General features: G+C 29.2%; 3 protein-coding genes and 1 long non-coding RNA gene across 5 annotated transcripts; 3 read left to right on the top strand and 1 right to left on the bottom strand.

Moving 5' to 3' along the window:
• Positions 1-945: 945 nt before the first annotated feature.
• On the top strand, positions 946-3,723 carry LOC100780285 (uncharacterized). Its single transcript, XM_003524897.5, has 2 exons — positions 946-1,561; positions 3,400-3,723. Exons 1-2 carry the CDS (start codon positions 1,079-1,081, stop codon positions 3,442-3,444), a joined length of 528 nt encoding a protein of 175 aa, XP_003524945.1. The 5' UTR covers positions 946-1,078; the 3' UTR covers positions 3,445-3,723.
• A 3,094-nt stretch (positions 3,724-6,817) lies between these two features.
• On the bottom strand, positions 6,818-8,330 carry LOC100306483 (alpha-amylase inhibitor/lipid transfer/seed storage family protein). 2 transcript variants are annotated; one of them, NM_001370780.1, is made up of 3 exons: positions 7,860-8,330; positions 7,674-7,772; positions 6,818-7,324 (listed from the first exon to the last, which is right to left on the bottom strand). In NM_001370780.1, the coding sequence occupies exons 1-3, from the start codon at positions 8,194-8,196 to the stop codon at positions 7,179-7,181; spliced, it is 582 nt and encodes a 193-aa protein (NP_001357709.1). In that variant the 5' UTR covers positions 8,197-8,330; the 3' UTR covers positions 6,818-7,178. The 2 variants fall into 2 exon arrangements, with proteins under 2 accessions (NP_001357709.1, NP_001235687.1); NM_001248758.2 differs by having other exon boundaries at positions 6,819-7,324; positions 7,677-7,772.
• Positions 8,331-16,744: 8,414 nt separating this feature from the next.
• LOC102659990 (uncharacterized) lies at positions 16,745-17,936 on the top strand. The gene is made up of 2 exons (XR_414438.4): positions 16,745-17,384; positions 17,525-17,936. It is a non-coding gene; the product is annotated as an uncharacterized lncRNA (long non-coding RNA).
• A 3,295-nt stretch (positions 17,937-21,231) lies between these two features.
• On the top strand, positions 21,232-22,110 carry LOC100799046 (PLASMODESMATA CALLOSE-BINDING PROTEIN 3). Its single transcript, XM_003524142.5, has 3 exons — positions 21,232-21,600; positions 21,699-21,732; positions 21,931-22,110. Exons 1-3 carry the CDS (start codon positions 21,285-21,287, stop codon positions 22,013-22,015), a joined length of 435 nt encoding a protein of 144 aa, XP_003524190.1. The 5' UTR covers positions 21,232-21,284; the 3' UTR covers positions 22,016-22,110.
• Positions 22,111-22,619: the final 509 nt, after the last annotated feature.

Below are 22,619 nucleotides of genomic sequence, written 5' to 3'. Positions count from 1 at the left end.
GACATGTATATCTTGTGGGTTGTGGGTTTTGTGAGCTGGCCAAACCCAAATTTCCAACTCTACTGAAGATTTGATGGTTATTTTTTTTATTTTTATTTATAAAACTCAAGTTTAAAACAGTGTTTATATTTTTTATAAGATTTAATCTATAATATTTATTGCAGGTATTATTTTTAGACTAAAAATATCTCATATTAAAAGAAAAAAGAATATATTAATAAACAATTAGAAGAAATATAATATGTTCGAATTGGATTAGGTTTAACTAAACTCATCACTCAATCATGATCAAGACTTTACGAGCTGAGTTAGATCGAATTTGTAAACAAAAAACTCAATACAATCCTGATCATAAGTTGGTTAGGAGGTTAATCGGATTTAAATATTTTAAAATATATATTTTTTATTTTGCAAAAAATATAATTTTTAGAACAATAATTTATTTTTGCATAAAATTTTGTAAGTATATAATAATTAAATGTACTAAAAAGAAATCAAATTATGATAATATTTGACTAATAAAATTAATTATTTTAATGTATTGTATTAGTATAAAAAACATAAATAAAATCAAGATAAAAATAACTTTTAAAAAAATCATTAGTTATTTAATTTAATAAATTATATGAGTTAAAAGTTAATGTGTTTTATATTTAATAATTAATTTATATAATAATAATAAATTTAATTATATGATAATGAATTGAATCAGATTAAAAGAAAAATATAACCCTTATTCTATTTACTTTTGATAGGGTCTTAATTGAATTGCGTCATGCATAGATTCGAGTCCTCAATATTCCTAATTAATAAAAAGAATAATTCTTAAAAAAATTATAATTTTGAGACAAATTTATTGGTATTAATTAAATTAATAATTTTTTAATCTTGATAAAAAAATAATTTTTAATTTTTGATAAAATAAAAACAATTCTGCGAAATAATGGATGTAAGTAGTTGTTGGGGTTTAAAAATGAAACCGAGTCTCTTCCCGAAAGGAGACAAAGACCAGACACAGAGCGAGAGAGAATCGTAACAGAAACGGTCACTGGAAGTTGTCTCTACCACCCTCTCAGCCATGGCAACAATTCCCCCTAGCCGATCATCATCACACGCGTTTGTTGCCATGGCAACCTTCACGACTCTGTTGTTGTGCACGGCGGCGGCGAAGGAGAGCGTGTACGAGATACTCCCCAAGTACGGGCTCCCGAGTGGTCTGTTACCGGATACCGTCACCGACTACAAACTCGACGAGGATGGCCAATTCGTCGTCGTTTTGCCGAAGCCCTGCTACATACAGTTCGATTACTTGGTTTACTACGAGAGCAAGATCTCCGGCAAGCTCAGCTATGGCTCCATCACCAATCTCAAGGGCATTCAGGTCCAGCGCCTCTTCATCTGGTTCAACGTCGACGAGATCAGGGTCGATTTGCCACCCTCCGACAGCATCTACTTCCAGGTCGGCATCATCAACAAGAAACTCGACGTTGACCAGTTCAAAACCGTTCGTTCCTGCCGCAAATCCCTCTCGTGCCCCCCTTTCCTTCCACGTCCAATTCAGGTTCGCGATTCTTTTACTCTTTTCCTAATTTCTTGTTTAGACGCTCGATTTTTGTTATTTTTGGAACACTAGATTAGGTTTAATTGCTCTAATCCAGAAAATGGTTCGAAAAGACTTGTACTTAAGTAAACATCGAAGCTAAGTATGGGGAATAGTCAACGAATTTTTTTTAGGTCTCTATTATTTGAATTTTGACTGAAATGGTTAAACCTTTGATGCTCTGTAATTAGTTTCATGAGAGGTGTGATTTATGTCATCAGATTCAGGGTTTATAAGTGGGTATTGTTTTATGACATGCGTATCCACATGCTCTGGAGTTTAAAGGGATCATCCACTTGAATAAGTCTAGGAATTTCGAGAGATTAATTTCTAGTTCTAGACTAAAACAGAGTTTTTGAAAAGTTGAAGGAATTGACTCAATACAGTCTATATATTGCCCTATGGGCAATACAAGGAACTCAAACGATGCAACGGACCTAATTGATAGTAGTACAACGTTGAATAACATTTCTATAAACCTGAAAGTTTCATAAACTCCATCATGAACTCAATTCATAGACTTATAAAAATCCACTTTATATATAAATAATAATAAAATATCTATAAATAACATATCAATTAAACATTTCAATAATATAATAAAGTAAAATAATAAATCATAAATTTCACAATACTTAAATAATCAAGTCTAATAATACATTATTACTAGATAATAACTTGCATATGTTATAGCAATGATAGATCATTTCTATTGAGGGTTTGATGTTATCAGAGAATAAGGGTTTGATGTTATTAAAGGTGAGAACTTTTGTATTTGAGAATAACACATTAAATGAAGATATGTTAAACATTAAACAGATAGAAAATAACCTAAAATGACTTATATTTTGGTCTAATTTTTTTAACTTGATGACTCGTTGACTTGGTGATAAACTCGAGCGAGTTTATTTAGCCTTTATAGAGTCTACCCAGAGTCTACTAAAAAAAAAGAATTTACTTAAGAGTCAACTCACATAATATAAGTGGACTCATAAAAGTTAGCGAATTAACTCAAGAGTTTGATAACCATTGTTGGAATTATTAAGGAGTCTAGCTCGGTCGATTAACCAGTATGAGGATTATTGTAAATTCACTAATACTTGAGTTCAATTCGTTATGAATAAAAAAAGAAAGAAAATTGTTGGGATCAGGGTTAGTTGTCCCACCAGTTCCTTGGTCTTAAGCCGTTACTGCTTGTACTAAATGCACTTTAAAGTTGGAGGCAGTCATTGATCTTGCCTTGCCGCCAAGGGGAAGCAATGTTATATAGTTCACTCTACTTATGGCCAATTGTAAGTATGTAATAACTCATGAAATATTTGGACTCCTCAACGTCTCTTATGATATGCCCAAAAGGGTCACGAGGGTGTGTAGTGTAGTGTACTGATTGGGCCTGTGGATTGGGTTCAACGTAGTAGTTCATATCTAATGGCTTAACTGTGTCTCATGCACCTATGCTAATAGCTTGAGTTTTTGGCATGCAGACAAACGCTCTTGATCATATCACCTAATATGAGTTTTTTGTGTATGCGATATGGTCTGAGCATGGGAAGGGTAGGATGGTTAATATAAACTTTTCAATCATCTGTTGCCCTCGTAAATGAACAAACAAATCCCCAAAACTGCAAGTTTTCCACTAATTAGAGGCATACACTAGTTAAGTTTGTCCGTATGATCATATAAATTAATATCATCTGCGACCTTTTTTCCCTTGCATATCCTCCCTCATTTAGTCTTGGTATTTTTTCTAATGCAGTCAGAGAAATACTAACTCGCATAAAACTTTTGCAAATTTGCAGCTTCCTGCTCCGGTGGATGAAATTTCCATGCTTCTCACGGAGTAGATCCAGTTTCATACTAGCTATTGCATGGCATAATGGAATGACGTTTTAACCTGTCACTGTCCCTCTATTGCCTTAGCTTATATCTGTCAAAGTGTCCAAGACTCGCAAAACCGAGTGTGGTTGCGTTATATTATATCCTCGGGAGACCTTTATGAACATGATATTATGTACATATTTAAGTTGAGACTTCAACTTCATGTGTATTGCTGAACTTTCCAGTTGCTGGTAAGATTTAAACGTGATTTAATAATGAATGCCAAATTCGGGTCTTGGCTAAAACAACGATTGGCGTGCTGGCCTTTATTTTCCATGTTACCTTATTACTATCCTCAATTGTTTTCCACGTGATCTTTTTTCTGTGTACTAGGGTGACTACTTTTCCTGATTTACAAGGCGTTGAATATAATTGAAATCACTATAACCTCCTCATCAGAGTTACCGAGTGTTTTCTTAAAAGTTTAATACTTAATCAGTAATATAATTTAGGTGACAAAGAGAGAGAAGAGGGATATTTTAAGAATGTAAAAATATCAACTAGCTTGAGCCTTTTTGTGTCTTGTACAGTGGGCCTTCTTGTCAGTAAGTTGGGCTTAACTTGTATGCACCAAGTTGCAAAGCTTATTTCGTTTTAGTAAGGGCATTACTTTGGTGTAGGTTATAAATAATACACACTTATGTAAGGTGATAATTCATCTATTTATTTATTGACATGTGACGCTTTTGTCATGTCAGATAATGAATTTTAAATCTAACCAGATATTATTTAATTAATTTTAAATTAATTTAAACAAATCTAATAAAATATTATCTTATCAGTTAAATCACTTTAATGTCTTCGTTAAAAAAAATAAAGAACTATATGGAAGATGGGTGAGAATGAAAATATGTAAGTTTATCATTAATGAAAATATGGAAGATGGGTGGAATGAAAATATTTCTAGATATTGCATGAAAATAAATTACATTTATTATATAGGCATAGCACACTTCATTACATTGATGCAATTTAATATCTTTGATAAAAATAAATAAAGAAATATATGGAAGATGTAATGTTGCATGTCTAGTAATATGTAAGTTTATCATTAATGAAAATATTAATCAAAATAAATTAATTAATGCAGTAATTATCAATGTTAGTAAATTAATGAAAACAAATCACATTTATTTTGTGTAAAGAAGTATTTGTTAAAGAGGTAAAACCCACTTTAGTGATTATTATGCCTTGAAAAGAATTACTATCTCAATATCTATTGAGACTTGAGAGAGATATATTTTTTTCACCAAAAAAAGAAAGTAGTGATTGATTATACAACATTTAAAAATTCATGTAAAATTATCTTTTCACTTAAATTATTCAAATAAGATATAATTATCAATATTTATTATTATTATTTTTACAATAAACAGTGTGTTCATTTAATTACTGAAGTGTGTGTGCATGTTGAATTTAAATATGGTACTAGATATAGCACACTTCATTACATTGATATGCAACTTAATGTCTTTGATAAAATAAAGTAAAAAACTATATGGAAAACGTAATATTGCATGTCTGGTAATATGTAAGTTTATTAAATGTTATAATGATTGGGTGGAGAATTACAGATTAATTTCATGTAAATTTTATATGTAATGTTAGAGAGTTTTTAATTTTGAAACTATATATGGTGTTTGGAAATTATACCATGGTTATATGGATCGATTATCTTAAATTTATGAATCATATAATGTGATATAAATTTAAAAAATTTATTCCAATACTATAATTATTAAAGTGAATATTTAATTTAAATCACATTAAATTTGGATTAAAAATTATTATTATTATTTTGTAATAATTAATTAAATTTATATAGATATTTTACTATCAAATTATCAACTCCAAAAAAAAATATTAAACAATATTACTTAATTTTAAACAACTCATTTAAACACTAAAAATGTTTTAAATTGTTTTTATGTCAATCAATCTAGTTGAGTTGATTACGGTTGGTGCTGTAAATCCGTAATAAATGTCTCATTTTGATAATATTAAATAAAGAGTGAATAGACATTTTGGTTCTTGTCTTTGTACTTATTTTATAAATTAGTTTTTATCTTTTTGAAATGTAAAAAATAATTTTTATCTTTACATCCGTTATGCAACTAAGTTTCTATTGTTAAAATCTAATTTCCACCGTTAGTCATATGTCTATGTGACAAGTCTTTGTCCATGTAAGCAAACTCATCTGACAAGTCTTTAGACTGAATTGAAAAAGGTCTTCATTCCTCTCACAGATCTTGGCCCTTGATTTCACCGCTTCTTTTGTCTCGGGTTCTACTGCTTGCAGCTCCTTCAAGGGCCAGGGTGCTTCTGCTGCAACTGTGTCTTCTTTGTCTGCTTTAGCTCAGCTCCACAATAAAGGAAAGCTTTAGCTCAGCTCCACAATAATTTCGGTTTCGTCCCAAATTGAACGTGCAGGAAAGAAAACTTTTTCTTATACAAAGACGATGTAGATATTTTTTTTGTTATGCTTCTCTTCCCTTTGAAGGTATTTATCTCATTTTTGCGTACATGTTTTTTTTTTATATAGTTTATTTTTGCACATTCAAACGTGAGATAAGAAAAAAAATCTTCTTCTACTAAACAAATTTAAAAAAAATCCTTTTTTTCCTACTTTCTTTCTTTTCACTCTCTAGTACAATCATAAATTTGAAAATTTTCCCTTTTCTTGCATAATTTAAAATAACTCACACAGTTGCACATGGCCACATGCTTTTGGCTACAAATTTCAGCTCCGGCCAAAACTATTCAATACGTTTTGTGAATGAACGATGAAAGATTAATATTACTAGTCATGTAGTCACACATGCATCTATGAGGACTCATATGAACTATTAATTCAACTTCAGTTGCCATTATTTTCACAAAAATCTTCACAATTGATCGACTTACAAACAATATTTTGTCGTGTAAAGAACACCACTATGTATTCGTGTTGGCAAATGCTAACTTATCTTGAAGAAATGTGAAAGAACTACATTGTGTTTTTGAAGTGAAAACTATATTGTGTTTTTTTTTTATTTTAATTTTGAAGTACAATTGCTTCATAATTTGAGGAGATTTACCCTCCCAAGCTTTGCAATAGATGACGGGAGTGAAGTCCATGGAACACTTGCATTTGTCACTTTTCTACTACTTGAGAAACTTTGACCAAGTTTCCAAAGAATCCATTGTTAGAAGCTTCTAAAATTACCAACAATGCATCTCATTAACGACGTTATTTTCAAATTTAATGACAATGACTATTTTGTAATACTTATACAAACATAGAGACTATTTTTTACATTTCAATAAGATAGAGACTAATTTATAAAATGAGTGCAAAGATGGGATCAAAATACCTATTCACTCATTAAATAAATGAACACTTAGAAAAGGTGTCAACATCGATCCAACCGATCACGTAATACCAAGTGTAAATAGAAGGTCCTAGCACAATTATATTTAAAGCATACGCATTGTTGAGGTCAAGTAACAGGTCCCCTTCAATCAGTTGGAGAATTAATCATGCAGGCAAGAGAGGATGGGTTCACACTGAGGCAAAAATAACTAAAGGAAAAAGACAGTACAGCACCTAGTAAAAATAAATCACAAATTGCATAACATATACTTATATGCAGAACACGTAATGAATCCGAGAAATAAATAGACACAACCACCAAAACATCCTAGTACTCTTGATCTCGGTTCAAACTACGAAGAGGAATAAATGGGAAATGAAAACAAACGGTAAAATCCCACAAAGCACCTCTGTCACCAACCACCTCTTTCCCCACCCACTACTGCTGTTGTTGTTCGCGCTCGTGCTTGTTCCATTAGCAGTCGCGTTATTAGCTGCAGTCAATTTTCAGTTCAAACTCAGAGTACAATTATATTTTCAATCGTGTAAATTGGATTTTATAATTCATTCTGAGACCTAATTAATAGAATTAAAAATACCAATATCAGTGAGTTCACAATTACTCACACCCACTCAACCAGTAGAATTAGACTCATCGATAAAAAAAAATATGAATAATTTTGACAATAACATCAATTTTTTTTGTATGCATATGCAATGAGCCAAAACCTCAGCCACAAATGATGATTTAAAACCTTGATGCGGACAACAAATTCCACGATAGTTAAAGGAATGAATAAAAAGTGGAATTACGTATAATAAAAATTAATCAACAATATTTACCACCAGGGACTGAGGAGGGACTAGTTTTGTTGGTCAAGGCATTTTTAAACCCCTCAAACACCTTAGCTTCCGTGGAGTTAGGTGCCAAATGCAAAAGATCTGAAAACAACATCAAAATTGGGTACCGGCACAACATAAGGGTAACAAAATAAGTGTCATAAATAGATTATAAAGTCACACACTTACCAACACACTGAGTTATATTGGTGGGTGTTTGACAAGCATCTGGTAAACTTAGAGCAAGGGTGACGTTGATCTTGAGGCCAAGATTAGGGTCATCACGATCCTTGATGAGGATGCAGAGGCACCTCTTGCTCTTGTCAATAACCTCTCTGATACCAGAGCAACAATCCATGGCGGGGACTTTGGCTTCACCACCAACATAGGGAAGACAACCAGCTAGACCAAGAAGTTTGTCGGTACATTCTGCTTTGTCTTGGTTGATGTCTGAGGTTGCAAAACCGACCAAAAGGAGCAAAAAGGCTGAGGAGAGTGCTAGATTTTTTGCCCCTATGGAAGACATTTTGGAGTTGCAGAAAGAAAGAAAAGTCAAAAAAAGGAGAGAGAAAAATAGTTTGGCAACTGATTGCTTCTCTGTTCCTAGTTTCTAGTGCTTTGCGTTGCTTGTTTGCCAGTTATGAACTTTATGGCACGTTCATAACCACATTTGTTTGCACCCTTTTTTTACTTGTATATTTATCCTCTTTTAATTCATTTAATTAATGCAAAAAAACTTATTTATTATACTTTTTCTTAAGCTTTTGTGAAGAAGTAATAGTCATAGTAACAATAATAACTGGTAAAAGACAAGTAGACAATTACTTATCCATTCATATTTTAGTCTCTTTAATTATTTTTTAGAAAAAAATTAAAGTAAAACTGGTTTTTTCTTTAAATTAAACACATACGGTCCTCTTACAATTTTTTTAATTATTTTTTAAAATCTTATTTTCTATCCAAATATTGAAATTTTATGGTAGTTTTGTTAAAAATAATTTTAAAAGTTTAGAAGTCATGAATTTTAAAAAATGATAAAATAAGAATGACTTAATAAGATTTGAAAACGAAGAAAATTCGACTTTTTGAATTTTGGTTATTTTTTCATATTTTAGTTGAAATTTTGAATATAAAAAAGAGTTTCAAATAAATTATTTAACTTCATTTACCAAAATTTTGAAAAGAAAAAAAAAAAGAAATGAAGTATTTTTAAGTTAAAAATATGATTAATAGGCTTAATTACCCGAATTATAAGTGATGCTTGGTTCGTTTTATATGAATTAATTCACAATATTTCTTCTGTTAATTATTTTAAGATCAAAATATCTCTTAAAATAAAAGTAGTAATGACAAACCACCACAAGAGAGAGGTGACAATTGTATTTTTGAAAAAAAAATTAAGATATATTTATTATTATAAATTAAATTAATCATTTTCTTAATTCCAATAAATTAGATAATTGAATCTAATAAATGAGACTAGAGAGTTTTTTTTTTAGAAAATGACTTACCACGTAGAATTTTAAAAAAGTTCTATGTAAGTTTGCACTTTGTACTAACACCCATATAACTAAGATTATTAATAAAGGAATTCAAACCTAGTTAAAAATCAAACACTTGCGATATTTTTTAAAGATTTTCTATAATTAAAAGTGATTTTTTTAAAATTTTTAAATTCAATTTCAAACTGAGTTGAATGACTCTTTCAACATTTATTTTTTAGTTTGTAGGAATTACTAAATCTGAAGCATTTCTTATTTTGTTTATAGGTCTTAATTAATTGCGATATTGGGGAAAATATTTTGATCCTTTAAATATTTCTACATAAAAGCTAATCATTTATGTTAAAGAAAAGTATTTAAATGAATAATAAGAAAAGATACAAAATGTTACTGTACCTTAAAAATTTGTAGCATTGAAAACTTAGTAAATACTCGTATTAAATAAGAAAGCAGCAATGCAGCATTAGACTCAAAATAGAATAAATATTAAACAATAAATAAATTTAAACTCTATAAATTCGTGAAAGGAGTAAAGGTCTGCGTTAGAAGCTGAGACCAAATTAATGTGCAACTAAAGCATCTCAAATTCTCAATATTCCTTCGAGTCTAACTGAAGTCATTCCTCGTCACCAGTGAAAGATGTTTTGACTAAAGGAACTTAATTATGATTATAATATTAGGCTAATATTCAATACATTATACATATTCTCTTTATAATTTTTTATTTTTTCATTTCTATCTATAATTTTTTAAATTGTTTATCATTGTAATTTATCCGAATTGAAATACGAAATATTTAGTATTAGTGGGTCTATGTTCCAAAATGAAGATAATTTTTTTGAAGAAGATTTGTCTGTATTACTAGGTTGACTGGCGTACGCATTATATCAAATGTATGTTTACTTGTACAGTTGTGCATGTGTAAATTAGTTTACACGATGAATATCCAATATTTTTTTCTAAATTATATATCACAAAACATGTCAATCAATTGATATTGAACTATTTTAGGTTTATTAATAATTTTGAGTTTGAATCATGAGCATGTAATTATATTAAATATCTAAAAAAGAATTTTATTGTTTGTGATCGTATATCCAACTCTAAGAAAATTGTTATTTGTAAAAATATGTGTAATTTTCACCGTATAAATATAACAAGATTATTGATTTTAATTAATTTAAAAGTTACATCTAGATTAAATTTTAATTTATTCAGAGTGTAATTTTATTTATCAAAATTAAACTCTCTCTATATATTATTTTTACAGTTCAATTTTTTTTACTATGATTAATATTTATTTTATTATTGATATCGATGTCATTTTATATTAAGAAAGTAATAGTATTTTGATTTTCCACTATAGAAAAAATAATTTTTCATTATTCTCTTTACGGAAATTTAAAATAGATTTATTATTTTTGTGAAGAATAGCTTCTGCTAATAAATTCAACTTTGATCGGGTTTAATCCCAACTTTAAGTAAAAATGTACAAAAAATAGAATGCACTCCTACATGATAAGATGAAAAATAAAATAATAGTAGTAATAATAATTAAAGTTGCACCATATCATTTGCTAGCGATATAACTAAATTTACATTTAATTATACTAAAAAATATTTATTTATAGAAAATATGTGTTCAGATCTTCTTCATACTCAAGTTGGTAGAGTGGGGGTAACTATGGCACGACAACAATGTCGATGGGGGTATTTAGGCGGTGATCGCTGATTAAGTAGTAGTTTTGAGTAACGTGGGTGGTGGCTTGGTCACATTAATCACAAAATGGTAGTGTTGGTAATTGTTCCACGAAGGATTTTCTTGTAAAAGAGACCACTTAATCCAAAACATTTAATAAAATGTATTGTTTAACTTGTTTAAGGTAAAGATATTTTTTACAAAATTATTCGTGATTTTTACTTGTTTTGTAGGTATATATACATATACCTATAATTCCATGTTTTGATCATATTGCACTAAGTATCATTTGATAATTCAATAAATTTCTAATTCTTTGTTTAATCAAATAGACTTTTTTAATTTTAAATGGAGAAATTTGAAGTATATTTAGAACTCCATAGATCTTGACACCAAGACATTCTATATCTTTTTTTTTTCGAGAATATATTTATGGATTAGTATTTCTTAATATTTATGGGTCAAACATTATATAATGTATCAGAATGTTTCGTCATATTTCAATAATGTAGGTGCATGATTATGTCTATCCTAATTGGACTTTCATTGAGTCAAGCTTTCTTATCATATGAAAATATTTCCCTTAACTCTAGATTTTCTGGGACAAACTGAATTGGTATGGATATTGTAGGTAGTGATCAAGTTACCCGATTAATAAGATCCAATATGCAAGAATCAAAATACGATTCGACCTAAAGAATACATAACCTTCAACCTCAAGTACAAGGTATATAGAAATTAGGAGTGTAAGGATTGAAATATGATCAAATCTAAAAAATACATAACCCCTTAGTCTAAGCATATAATAAAGGCTTAACAGTCTAAGGATAAAAATATAATCTAATCCGGAGGATACAATAATCATATGCAATGGTGGCATTAAACTAGTTTTATTGAATTGTCGGGTTCAATAATCCATTTGGTTGAGTGTTAAGCTAGTTTCATTGGTTAAAGAGCGAGTGGTTGGCTAAATCCGTTAAAGTACAGTAAATGTATTTAAGTATATATATATATATATATATATATACTGTTATGCAATAAATAAATAAATTGTGAAAAGAGTTTAACTTTGATAAGCCAATTTATTTAATTTTTAACATTGTTAATCGTTTAGACAGGACCAGCAGTAAGAAAAAAAAATCGATAACATTTCGTAAAGTGAAATATTTTCAAGAGTTTCCATTGAATATGCATAGAAAATTACAAACAGAAATATTGATTTTACTTGACGGAGTAATTCTGACCACAGAGAAATCAAACGACGGAATCAGTGAAAAAGGGCAGGCGAATAGAGCAAGGTGTTAGATGATCATGAAAAGAAGGAAGATGGGGCGTTTAATTGAAATCAGACGTACGATTACGGCAATGACTGATATAAATATAAATGTATTTATCATCCTTCATAATGGGAAAGAAAACAAATACCGATACAGCTATACCGTGCCCAATCTAGGATTTTATATTCATTTTTATGAAATTAAAGTCCTTTCATAAAAAATATTAGTCTATAAATTAGGATTAACAGAATTCTAATAAGAATTTTTATATTAAGAGCTAGTGAATAAATATAAATTGGAAATGGAGCGTCATGGGTTAAACTTACTTTTTATAGTAGTTTCTTTTTGAAAAGATAGAACATGAAACTTAAAATATTTTCACACTTTTATTTAATTAAAAATCACTATCATAAATTTATTAACTTTTTGATAATAATTATTTTAAGTGGATGTTGGAAACTTTTGAAAATGATGACAAAAGAAGTCTAAGAAACAGCAGTAGAGTACAGTCCACCGAAAAATATGATTGTTTCTTGTGATTGAGGTGCGGAGTTATTTGTAAATTATTTGAGTTTGATTTGTTAAATATTTAATAAAATTTATTTACTTAATTAAATAAATAAACTGAAGCTTAAAATATAATTAGATTATTGAGTCAAGCTCAAACTTTACACATTCATGATTAATAGTTTGTTTATACATAGAAATAAATTTAAAATTAAATAGATTTCACAATATTATATCATATGTCAACATATATTTTATTGTTAGATTAATATATATCATTAAAATATTTTTTACACAATTATTATTAAAATAATTTATTAAATACCAACTTGATAAAGTTAAAAAAAATTAAGAATTTTTTACAAATTAAAAAATAATTAAATTTTAAATAAGCTTAACAAATTAAATTCAAAAATTATTATTTTTAAATAAAATTAAGTGCAAAATTTTAATTAGATTCATTTAAATAAATGGATTAAACTTCACTGGGTCAAAACTTAAATTTTAAGTACTCAATTTCACTATTTAGAGCCACCGACACAAGTGCCCAAGTAGTCGTTTCTATAATAATGGTTCCTATCCGCATGATTATTGGCTTGGAACGTTCTGAACTGGCCACTCAGGTCTACCATTATTAAAGCATATAGAGTGCATCAAGATTTTAATCACCATCACCTTATCCTCTCTCCAAGAGTGCTATTGGTTAAATTTGATGTTAGAAGGGGACTTGCCAATTAGGGCGTTGGAGGAGTGATGCTATAATGGCATAGTATTGAGAGAAGCAATTTCCTAAAAAATCTGTCCTTAATATCATCTTCAATGACCCACCAAAAATAAAGTTCTTGTCATAAGATGGAACTTTATAAGAACTGATATATCAATTTTTGGTTCCCTATAATGAATAATATACAATTTGGGTTCAATTATTTCTAAATTAAAATATTTAATCTCTCAAATTTTCAAATTCAGCAATTTAATTTCAATTAGTTAATCATTAATTAACTAATCACGAACAACTATTGATTTTATCATAACGTTTAGGTAAAATGTCAACCTAACACTTATATGACAAATGGTTAAAATGATCCCAAAAGTTAAAAAAATCTCATGATATAATTGAACTCATCACTTCTTACTTAAAACTAAACATTAAATCTGATATTTTTTTTAATTGATAATGTAAACAATATTTACTATATATCATTACTAGATGAGTTGATAATTTTTTATTTCATATATATATATATATATATATAATAATTTGCATACATAATAGATTGAAATTAATTATGTAAATTAATTAAATAAATAAAATTAATTTACTAACGTAGACTTTATATTAAAAAAATTTCATTAAATTAATATTAAATATTAATTGCATAATATGAAATTCGCCCAAAAAAATTACATAATATGAAATATTAGATCATTTACATATTAAGATTTCATATTATGTATTTAATTTAAGTAAATTAATTTTTCTTATTTAAGTAGTTAATTTATATATTTTAACTATGCAAACTAATTTACGTATCAGTTAATTTACTTATTTATTATCTATACACATTTATTTAATATATAATTAGAATAAAAAAATTACACAAAAACAATAAATAATGAATGTATTTTTTATTTAAATCACATGTATTCTTTTTTAGATAATCTTGTTTTGGACGAAATTTTTCTTCTAACTATTTAACATAACTACATATACAATCCAACATCTCTAATTAATCCACATGTTTGGTGATTAAATAATAAATGTTTTTACATTAAAAAAAGCATGTGATTTACTGCTCACAAGGTAAAATGGCATGGTTTCAATTTCCATAGAAGATTTGATAAACAAAAAACAGAACATTTAAATCATTGTCATATTAACGGTACCTTTTAAGTAAAAGTGATATCAAAGTTAATATTTGATTATAAATGATCAATTAATGATCATTCGATGAAAAAAAATTAAAATAATAAAAATAGTTAATTGATGATCGACTAAAAAAAATAGGGAAAGAAAATTACAAATTATACAAGAACAAAAATGCATTTTTGCCAACAAAATTAAATAAAAAATACTCTTCCGTTGCCTCCGGGTACGTTTCCTCCCGTGTAGTTTCATTTAAGAAAATATTTTTTTTTAATACAAAAGGGTTTTTATATAATTATAAAAAATTCACCAAAAAAATATAACCATACAAAAGATAAATTTTTATTTTTGTGTCATTAAAATTTATAATAAATAAATATTTTAAATATATAAATTGTAATATAATTAATATTTGTAATAAATATTTCTAAACATATAAATTATATTCTAGATTTACAATAAATAATTTATATTGTGATATAATGTTACGTTAAATCATTGTTTTTAAAAAGTTACTAATTCAATTTAGAAATAAAAATAAAAATATTAAATTAAAATGATAAGAAAATAAGAAAGTTAAATATATCAATAAGAAATTTAAATATACCAATAAAAGGATCAAGAAAAGGAGAGTGGTTTAACAATTTTTTTGAATTATTTATTAAATCAAATTAAATTTGAAATTAAAATTAAGAAAAAACATGTTCAATATATATTGGATAAGATGTGTGGTTTAAAGAAGGTCAACGTGACCTCTAAATTTATTTTCATTCACTTCTAAAGAAGTGAATCAATCACGGAAGCCAACGAGGATGAGAAGAAAGACATACCTAAGACAAACAATTTTAGCCGTAGTTTTCACCATGAACATTAGTTTAGACTTCAGAACTTCTTTTTCTTCTTCTTTTCTTTGTTTCTTTGTTTTTATGCTTTTAAAGACATTCACTTCGATAAGAAATTGGTTTTTTTTGTTGTCTTTTTTCCAGCTGTCTTTATATTATTCATGTAGTTATGTTAATATTTAATTTTGTAATTTAATTTCAAAACTATCTAATTTTTAAAAAATAGCACAAGAATAATAGAGAAAATAGATCCATTTAAACACCTACTTGAGATAAAATCAGATTTAATTTCTATATAAAAACCAAAATCTGATTTAATTTATTTAAAAGTAGAAACAAAATCCATCCAATTATTAATCTATCTGTTTCTGAATTTATATCTACATAGACTCGAGAATAATTATTTAGATATAATTTATATAGAAATTTATAAATTATTCATTAATACCTCACTAGGTACTTTTCCTTGTCTGTCTTTGTTGCTCTGTATCGGCAAATTTATAGAAGGGGGTTACTTTTGAAAACTATTTATGGAGGAGGGTTTCTTTTAAAACAAATTACCGGGGGTCACTTCTGGACGTGGGTGCCGCCATTGACACTGGCAGGAAGCTTGAACCGCCAGTGACAATGGCGGGAGAGAGGGGGTGCCGCTATTGGTATCTGCGGGACAGGCTGAGGAGAGAAATACCGCTACTGGCATTTGCGGGATAGGTACGGGATGGGGCAGTCCCGCCAGTCTCTTCTACGGGACCATCATTTCTCAAATTCATGTAAAATACGCACGTTGCAAACACAAACTCAATTTGATAAATTTTAGTTCCATTTTACGGTTTTTGTTAATTTAATTGCTGTAGGAAACTATGAATTTACCGGGTATAAGGGAGAAAATTTGAGAAATTGGCAAGACTAATTAATTATAATATTTACACGAGTTTGCTTTAATGCTTGGTTTAGTGACATTTTGGCTTTTACTCCTGAAAAGTGTGGATGATGAGTAGGGGAGAACTTTGTGAACATGAGTGTGAATTTGTTTATTTAAAATAATTATAATTTTTCTCGGCAAAACTTTAAATGAAGACGACGGGCTAAAATATAGATTAAAAATAAATCATTTCCATTTCCACACCCAATTCTTAATCTCACTGCAGTAATTGGCGTTGGCCACATTCGCTTCCAAATGGATTATTTTCTTGTCCTTTTTATTAATGAAAAGAGAGAATGCAAACTTTTTAACAATTAGATTTTTTTTTAACCAGAGGTATCTCTAGAGTTTCTTATATACAGTTTAACTGGGTCAGTTTTAATTCTTTTTTTACTTAATTAATTTTTTCTAAAACAAAGTGATACATTTAATTGTAATGTCCCGTGCCTATCCCACAAATGCCAGTACGGTACCTCCCTCCCTCCTCAGCCTGTCCCGCAAATACCAATAGCGACACCCCCTCTCTCACCCCCTATCCCGTCATTGTCACTGGCGGTTCAAGCTTCCCGCCAGTGTCAATGGCGGTATCCACGTCCAGAAGTGACCCCCCCTAATTTATTTTAAAAGAAACCCTCTTCCGTAAATAGTTTTCAAAAGTAACCCCCTTCTGTAAATTTGCCCTCTGTATCTCATCTCATCGGCCAACAGACCAGCCGCTTTTTCCGTCTTCTCCAAGTCCGCTGAGTCGCCATCGCCGCCCAACCCGAAACGCCATCACCCAGTCTGCTACGAACAGAGAACCACAGTCTACATTCCTGTCATCATGACTCACTCTTGTTCATGTTATATTAATTACAAATTCATTACGATTTTTATTTGATGTCTTTGGAATGACGATTTGCACATCAACTATTTGTTATAAAGCCTGAATGTACATTCATGGCTATTTTCACTTTTCTGGTATGAAATTATACACAAATGCCATCATGTTGATTATTTTTAGTTATTAGATTCCCATTTCCTGCATATCTCTTCTTCAATTCAAACCACGTGGCTTGTATGTGAACCGGTTATAGCTTCCATGTGAAGGTTCTTTTGGTAAGTGTTAGTTGCAAGAGGTAGTCCATTTGCAAGCACTTTTTTCCTTGCTACTAATAACTAGCAACAAAATGTTGTTCAGTTGTTGAATAGAAATCAAAATGTTTCTCAGTTATATGTTTGGGGCATGCTCTTTTCAGGATTAAGATATCGGTGCCTGATGAAGCTACTGCATCAATTGATTACGCAAGAGATTTGATTCTGTAGAAAAACATTAGGCTGGGTTTGGAAATTGTCTTCTGGATTCTCTTCAAAACTGTGTGCTTCTCTTTAATTTGTTTACTTAGTTTTGCTTTCGCTCTATGTTTGCTTTGGTTTGAATGGGCAATCACGAGTTCTAGTTTGCATCAATGATTGAGCCTCTCAATGGGTTTATTCCTTGTAAAAGCAATGCTACTCTTGATTATGTAGTCTTTCTATTTCAGCTTCATCAATTGCCAATGGCATCATTGATTGAGTCTCTCGATGGGTTTACTCCTTTTTCTTGTAAAAGCAATGTTATAGAGCAACTAGAATACAATGCTATAAGGTTGCTTCTTATTGAAGACTGAAGGATAGGGAGGCATATCAACTTTGAATATCTATTTTAGATAGGAGTAGTTACTTTATAGAGCAACTAGAATACAATGCTATAAAAGTTGCTTCTTATTGCAAAAAACCAGAACAATGATATCATGTAATGAAAAATTCATAGTTAACGGATCTCTTTGGTTTTCTTGTTTTTCTTTTAATTTTCCTCTTAGTATCATCAAGAGTTCTTCTTGCAAGTGATATCCAAGTGTGAGTTTTTCTCACAAGATAAAAATCCAAGTATGAGTTTTTCACTTGTTGTAGATATAAAATATAAAATGTTCTGATAAAATGAAAAAATTAATAACCAAATGAAAGGGGGGTTTTGCCACAGCAACATCACAGTTTGATTTAAGGGAACCAAAACTTGAAAAATACTCACAAATTCAACCATAAACCACAGAGAACTTAAAGTTTCAAATTGAAGCCAACTAATTTGACCCCGTTGTCACTCACCAAAAATAAATAAATTGACCCGTTGTCTTAAATTCCTAAAATGCTACTTACTCATGAAAATAACCATGGAAATAAATCCCTTTGCCATAAAAACTTCATGCTGGCTACATCCTAACAATTGGAAAGGCAAGGATATTTGATTCAGATCCACTCGTGAACAAAAAAAAAATACAAAGTAATCTTTACTTTGAAGAGAAGGGTGAAGGATAATCACAAAACTCTGAAGAGACTTTCAATTGCTCTTTGCAATACAGGAGTATAGCCGTGCTATAAGCGTGAGACAGTGTGGGCAGTACAAGCGAAAAGATTGGCTGTCTCTGTATTGTCTCTGTTTTTTTTTTCTTTGCAAAGCCATGTACGATACCCTGAGAGGATCAACGAGGAAGTGTGGAAGAAAGTCACGTGCCTCAGTAGAGTAAACAATCATGGATCGTTAGATTTATAGGAAATAAAGAAAGGGGATAAATAATAAGTTAAGTAGTTAGTGAATCTCTCGTAACGAATAATCGAAATTAATTATTCTCATTTTTTATTTTAAAAGTTTTCTCATTTGAATCTCTTCCCATGTATTGTCTAGAGTGATTCATAGCTTTTGGTTTCTTGATTTGTGTAAAACGGCACAATGCCTTTGTTGTTTTAGGGATGGGGAATTTCTAGGTTATTGAAGATGTATGAACCCTAGGATAGATTGGAGTCATTCGATGGTAGGCATCCCTAGATAAAATATCTATGTCATTCTTGAGATATTATGAAATTCCAATTTTCTCATTCTGGTTACTTACGTGGGCTAGATATCTTTCACAAGTACAATTTGTAAAATAAATTATATAAATTTTTTATATTTGAATCTTGTAGATAAAAAATTATAATTGGAAGAAGAGATCTAATTTTATTATGCACTGTCAACCAAATTCCTGAAGAAAAAAGATTAATCATCAGTTTTTTTCTTTTTACTAATATTACATTGACAAAAAAGAAAGGAAGCCATATGATAAAAACAGAGAGTATTGCTATTTTTTTAACTCACATTTTACTCGTCTAAAATTTATCAAATAGAAACATGTTATAAATATGTGTGAAAAATATTGGCATGTTGAAAAACTTAAATTTAATAAATAATTATTTTTTATTTAAATTTACTTACGAATAAGCTGCAATTGATTTTAAAAAAAGTCATTATTGTTTTGAAATAAGCTCTAAATTTCTTTGGTGGTTATGTTTCATTTTTTTATATATAATTTTTAATGAGCGAAGAATGAAAATACGTGTGTACAATTATGGATGATGCTGGCTGAGAGTATATATAATTTATGCTTGAAGATATTTTAATTTCATTCTTTTTTCAGGAATATTTTGATTTTTGAAAAAGGATTTGGAAATAAGTTGTTGAAATATTTTTCAATTCTTTAACAGTTAGCAAAACGTACTTCTTTTTTTACTTGAAATGGACCATTAGTATCTTGGAACTTTTGTTAGCATTCTCCTATTCATAAACATTATAACTTTAGTGGTCAATGAGAAGATACAATTGAGTTTTGCGGTTTGTTAGCCCATAAATATATTCACACCATTTGAGTATATATATACATACATATATATATATATATATATATATATATAAATGGACCCTCCATAACACAGCAACATATTCTCTATTTTTCTCGCCACAAGACCCTTTTAATTATCGTTGGTTGATAATACATAATAATTTTTTTTATAAAAAAAGGACATGAATGGTTTAACTATTTGGTAGAGTAACTGGACGTCTGGATTGAACATAAAAAAGTCGATGCTCATTTAATTAAGATAAATAAAACTAATATATCTAAAGTTCATTTATTTTAGTTACTCACTAGGTATGAAACTCAAGCTGGAAATAGGAAATGCAAATTGAGAAAAGGCAGCGGGAGGAGGTAAAAGAGAGGCTGAGTAAAATGCCCTAGGTGCTTAGATGTGATGCAACAATTATGGTTCAGCATGACAGTTTTTTAATGTATTTTTGTTATTTGGGAAATTTTAATTTTTTTAAGTTTTAATTATATAAAATTTATTTAAGAGTATAAGTATTAAAATACTAGTATATTCTTAATATATTCACGAAAAAGCAAGGTTGACCAGTTGACATTGCAAACGAAACGATGATAAAGAATTAAGAAGGGCAGTTATAACGGAACTTACGTATAATAAATGCTAGTGAAATAAATGCACCCATTCTTTATTGTAAAATTTATTGATATAAAATTCACCCATTCTTTATTTTAAGTGAATAAATGCGTTAATTGATTTATTAACGATAAAATGTCGTATTTATTGGAAGAAAAAAATAACTTTTAAATTATAAGCAACATCATTAAATATAACGATTACTCAAATCATTAAATTAATGAAAATTTCTAAAATAAAATGTAAATTTGTAAGTATTAATTAAAATAAACTTTTCAAAAAAATTAAGATAAACTAATTTAATTATTTTATTAATTTTAATGAATTAGTTATTTATTTTTTATATAAAGCACCAGAAAGGATTTTTTAAATATCGGACAAAATATAATAATTATTATAAGAGGAGTATTAGTACCATCAAACGCATACATCAATTGAGTGGATTGTTCAAACATAACTCATTGGTCTGGAATTTAAATTTTAAAATAAGTAACTGTATTAAATGTTGGAAGACAAAATTTTGACACCGCTATCACCAAGAAAAATAAGAATAAGAAAAGTGATTAGTGTTAGGAGCGTTTCTCTTATTAAAATAATATGCATATTTATGGGTGATTGACTTGGACCAGTGTCCACAGCCACTATAAATTCCTCTGTGCTGAACACTAGTTCTTTATACCAATAAGCAAATTAATAAGAGTAATTTGTTCAATGGCATCATCAACAGCAAAAGTGGTTTCTCTAGTGTTAATAGTAGTAGGGAGAATGATGATGAATATTGTGGAAGCAAACACTTGGTGCGTGGCAAGGAGCAACGCTGGCTACGGAGCACTGAAGTCAGGGTTGGACTTTGCATGCTCACATGGAGCTGACTGTAGGGCAATTCAACCCGGTGGCAGTTGCTTCAATCCGAACACCATTCAAAACCATGCTTCTTATGCCTTTGACAGTTACTATCAGAGAAATGGCAAAAACCCTGGTGCATGTAACTTTGGTGGTGCAGCCACCATTGCCGTTTCTGATCCCAGTATGTGCATATCTTCTCTTTTCTCTCTATGTATATGTGTGGAAATCATTGATTAACCATATATGTTGTATCTTTCTTCTTTCTTTTCATGTGTTTAGGCTTTGGACGTTGTGTGTACCCACCTTCTTCGAGGTATATATATATATGGCCTATTTTCTTTCTTTTTTTTTGTAATCTTGCTTTTTAAATTGGTCAAACCGTTTAATTCTGCTCCTCGGTCTTGGATGAAATTAATTTTCCTTCTCAAATTTATGTAGTTTTTCCTGCTATCTCTTGTCATTCATTTTATTTATGAATTATGACAAAGATTTTCTTCCTTTTAATTTTCAGCACTGATGGAGGAGTTGATACAACAATCACGGGGCTTCCAATGAACAGCAAGACATTACAAGACCAGACCAACAAGGAGGATTGAATACTGACAACAGGGAAATGATCAACCTGTTATTTTATGATATAAACATTTGTATTAAGAGAATTCATATAAATAAATAAAGATGTATTTATTTATACTCTGTTTTCGGTTTATTTTAATAAGTTCATTAGTATAATATATATAGTTTATGAACCTAACTTATAACTTACATGAAAAATAATTTAACTTAGTTTCCTCTTTCGATTATAAAGACAACTTAGTAACATGCATCAATGCTTGCATGAGAAACACGTACTCATATTAAGTGCTCAATTAATAAGCTGTTTAATGTTTATTTAAACAAGTCATATATTTTAAAACTAAAACAATTTGCTATAAGTATGACTTAAACAAAATACAACTTCTGCTTTTTTTTATATAAAATATCTAAATAATAAATCATTTCTTTTTATACATTCTTAGAAAACTTAAACAAGCAAATCCATAATCTAATTCAAAATTTATTCAAGTCATTTATGCTTCCTAGTGGGATCCAAGTTCACTATGGTGGAAGAATGTGGTAAAGGAACCGAAAAAAAAAAAAAGCAACTTGTGCAGATTTTTCGCCGAAGCATGGGATCAACCAGAAACTCCACAAGTAAAA

Source organism: Glycine max, chromosome 5 (genome assembly GCF_000004515.6).
Source record: "Glycine max cultivar Williams 82 chromosome 5, Glycine_max_v4.0, whole genome shotgun sequence".
Taxonomy (NCBI): domain Eukaryota; kingdom Viridiplantae; phylum Streptophyta; class Magnoliopsida; order Fabales; family Fabaceae; genus Glycine; species Glycine max.
The sequence above is the reverse complement of the archived record's forward strand: the minus strand, read 5'-3'. Positions and strand labels throughout refer to the sequence as shown.

Bases quoted from the DNA above. Each gene is read 5' to 3' on its own strand.
- LOC100780285 (XM_003524897.5), top strand. From the start codon at position 1,079: ATGGCAACAATTCCCCCTAGCCGATCATCATCACACGCGTTTGTTGCC. The intron at 1,562-3,399 runs GTTCGCGATTCT...GCAAATTTGCAG, and splicing joins TCCTTCCACGTCCAATTCAG to CTTCCTGCTCCGGTGGATGA.
- LOC100799046 (XM_003524142.5), top strand. From the start codon at position 21,285: ATGGCATCATCAACAGCAAAAGTGGTTTCTCTAGTGTTAATAGTAGTA. The intron at 21,601-21,698 runs GTATGTGCATAT...TCATGTGTTTAG, and splicing joins CATTGCCGTTTCTGATCCCA to GCTTTGGACGTTGTGTGTAC. The intron at 21,733-21,930 runs GTATATATATAT...TTTAATTTTCAG, and splicing joins GTGTACCCACCTTCTTCGAG to CACTGATGGAGGAGTTGATA.
- LOC100306483 (NM_001370780.1), bottom strand. From the start codon at position 8,196: ATGTCTTCCATAGGGGCAAAAAATCTAGCACTCTCCTCAGCCTTTTTG. The intron at 7,773-7,859 runs GTAAGTGTGTGA...TGTTGTTTTCAG, and splicing joins CAATATAACTCAGTGTGTTG to ATCTTTTGCATTTGGCACCT. The intron at 7,325-7,673 runs GTAAATATTGTT...AATTGACTGCAG, and splicing joins TCCCTCCTCAGTCCCTGGTG to CTAATAACGCGACTGCTAAT.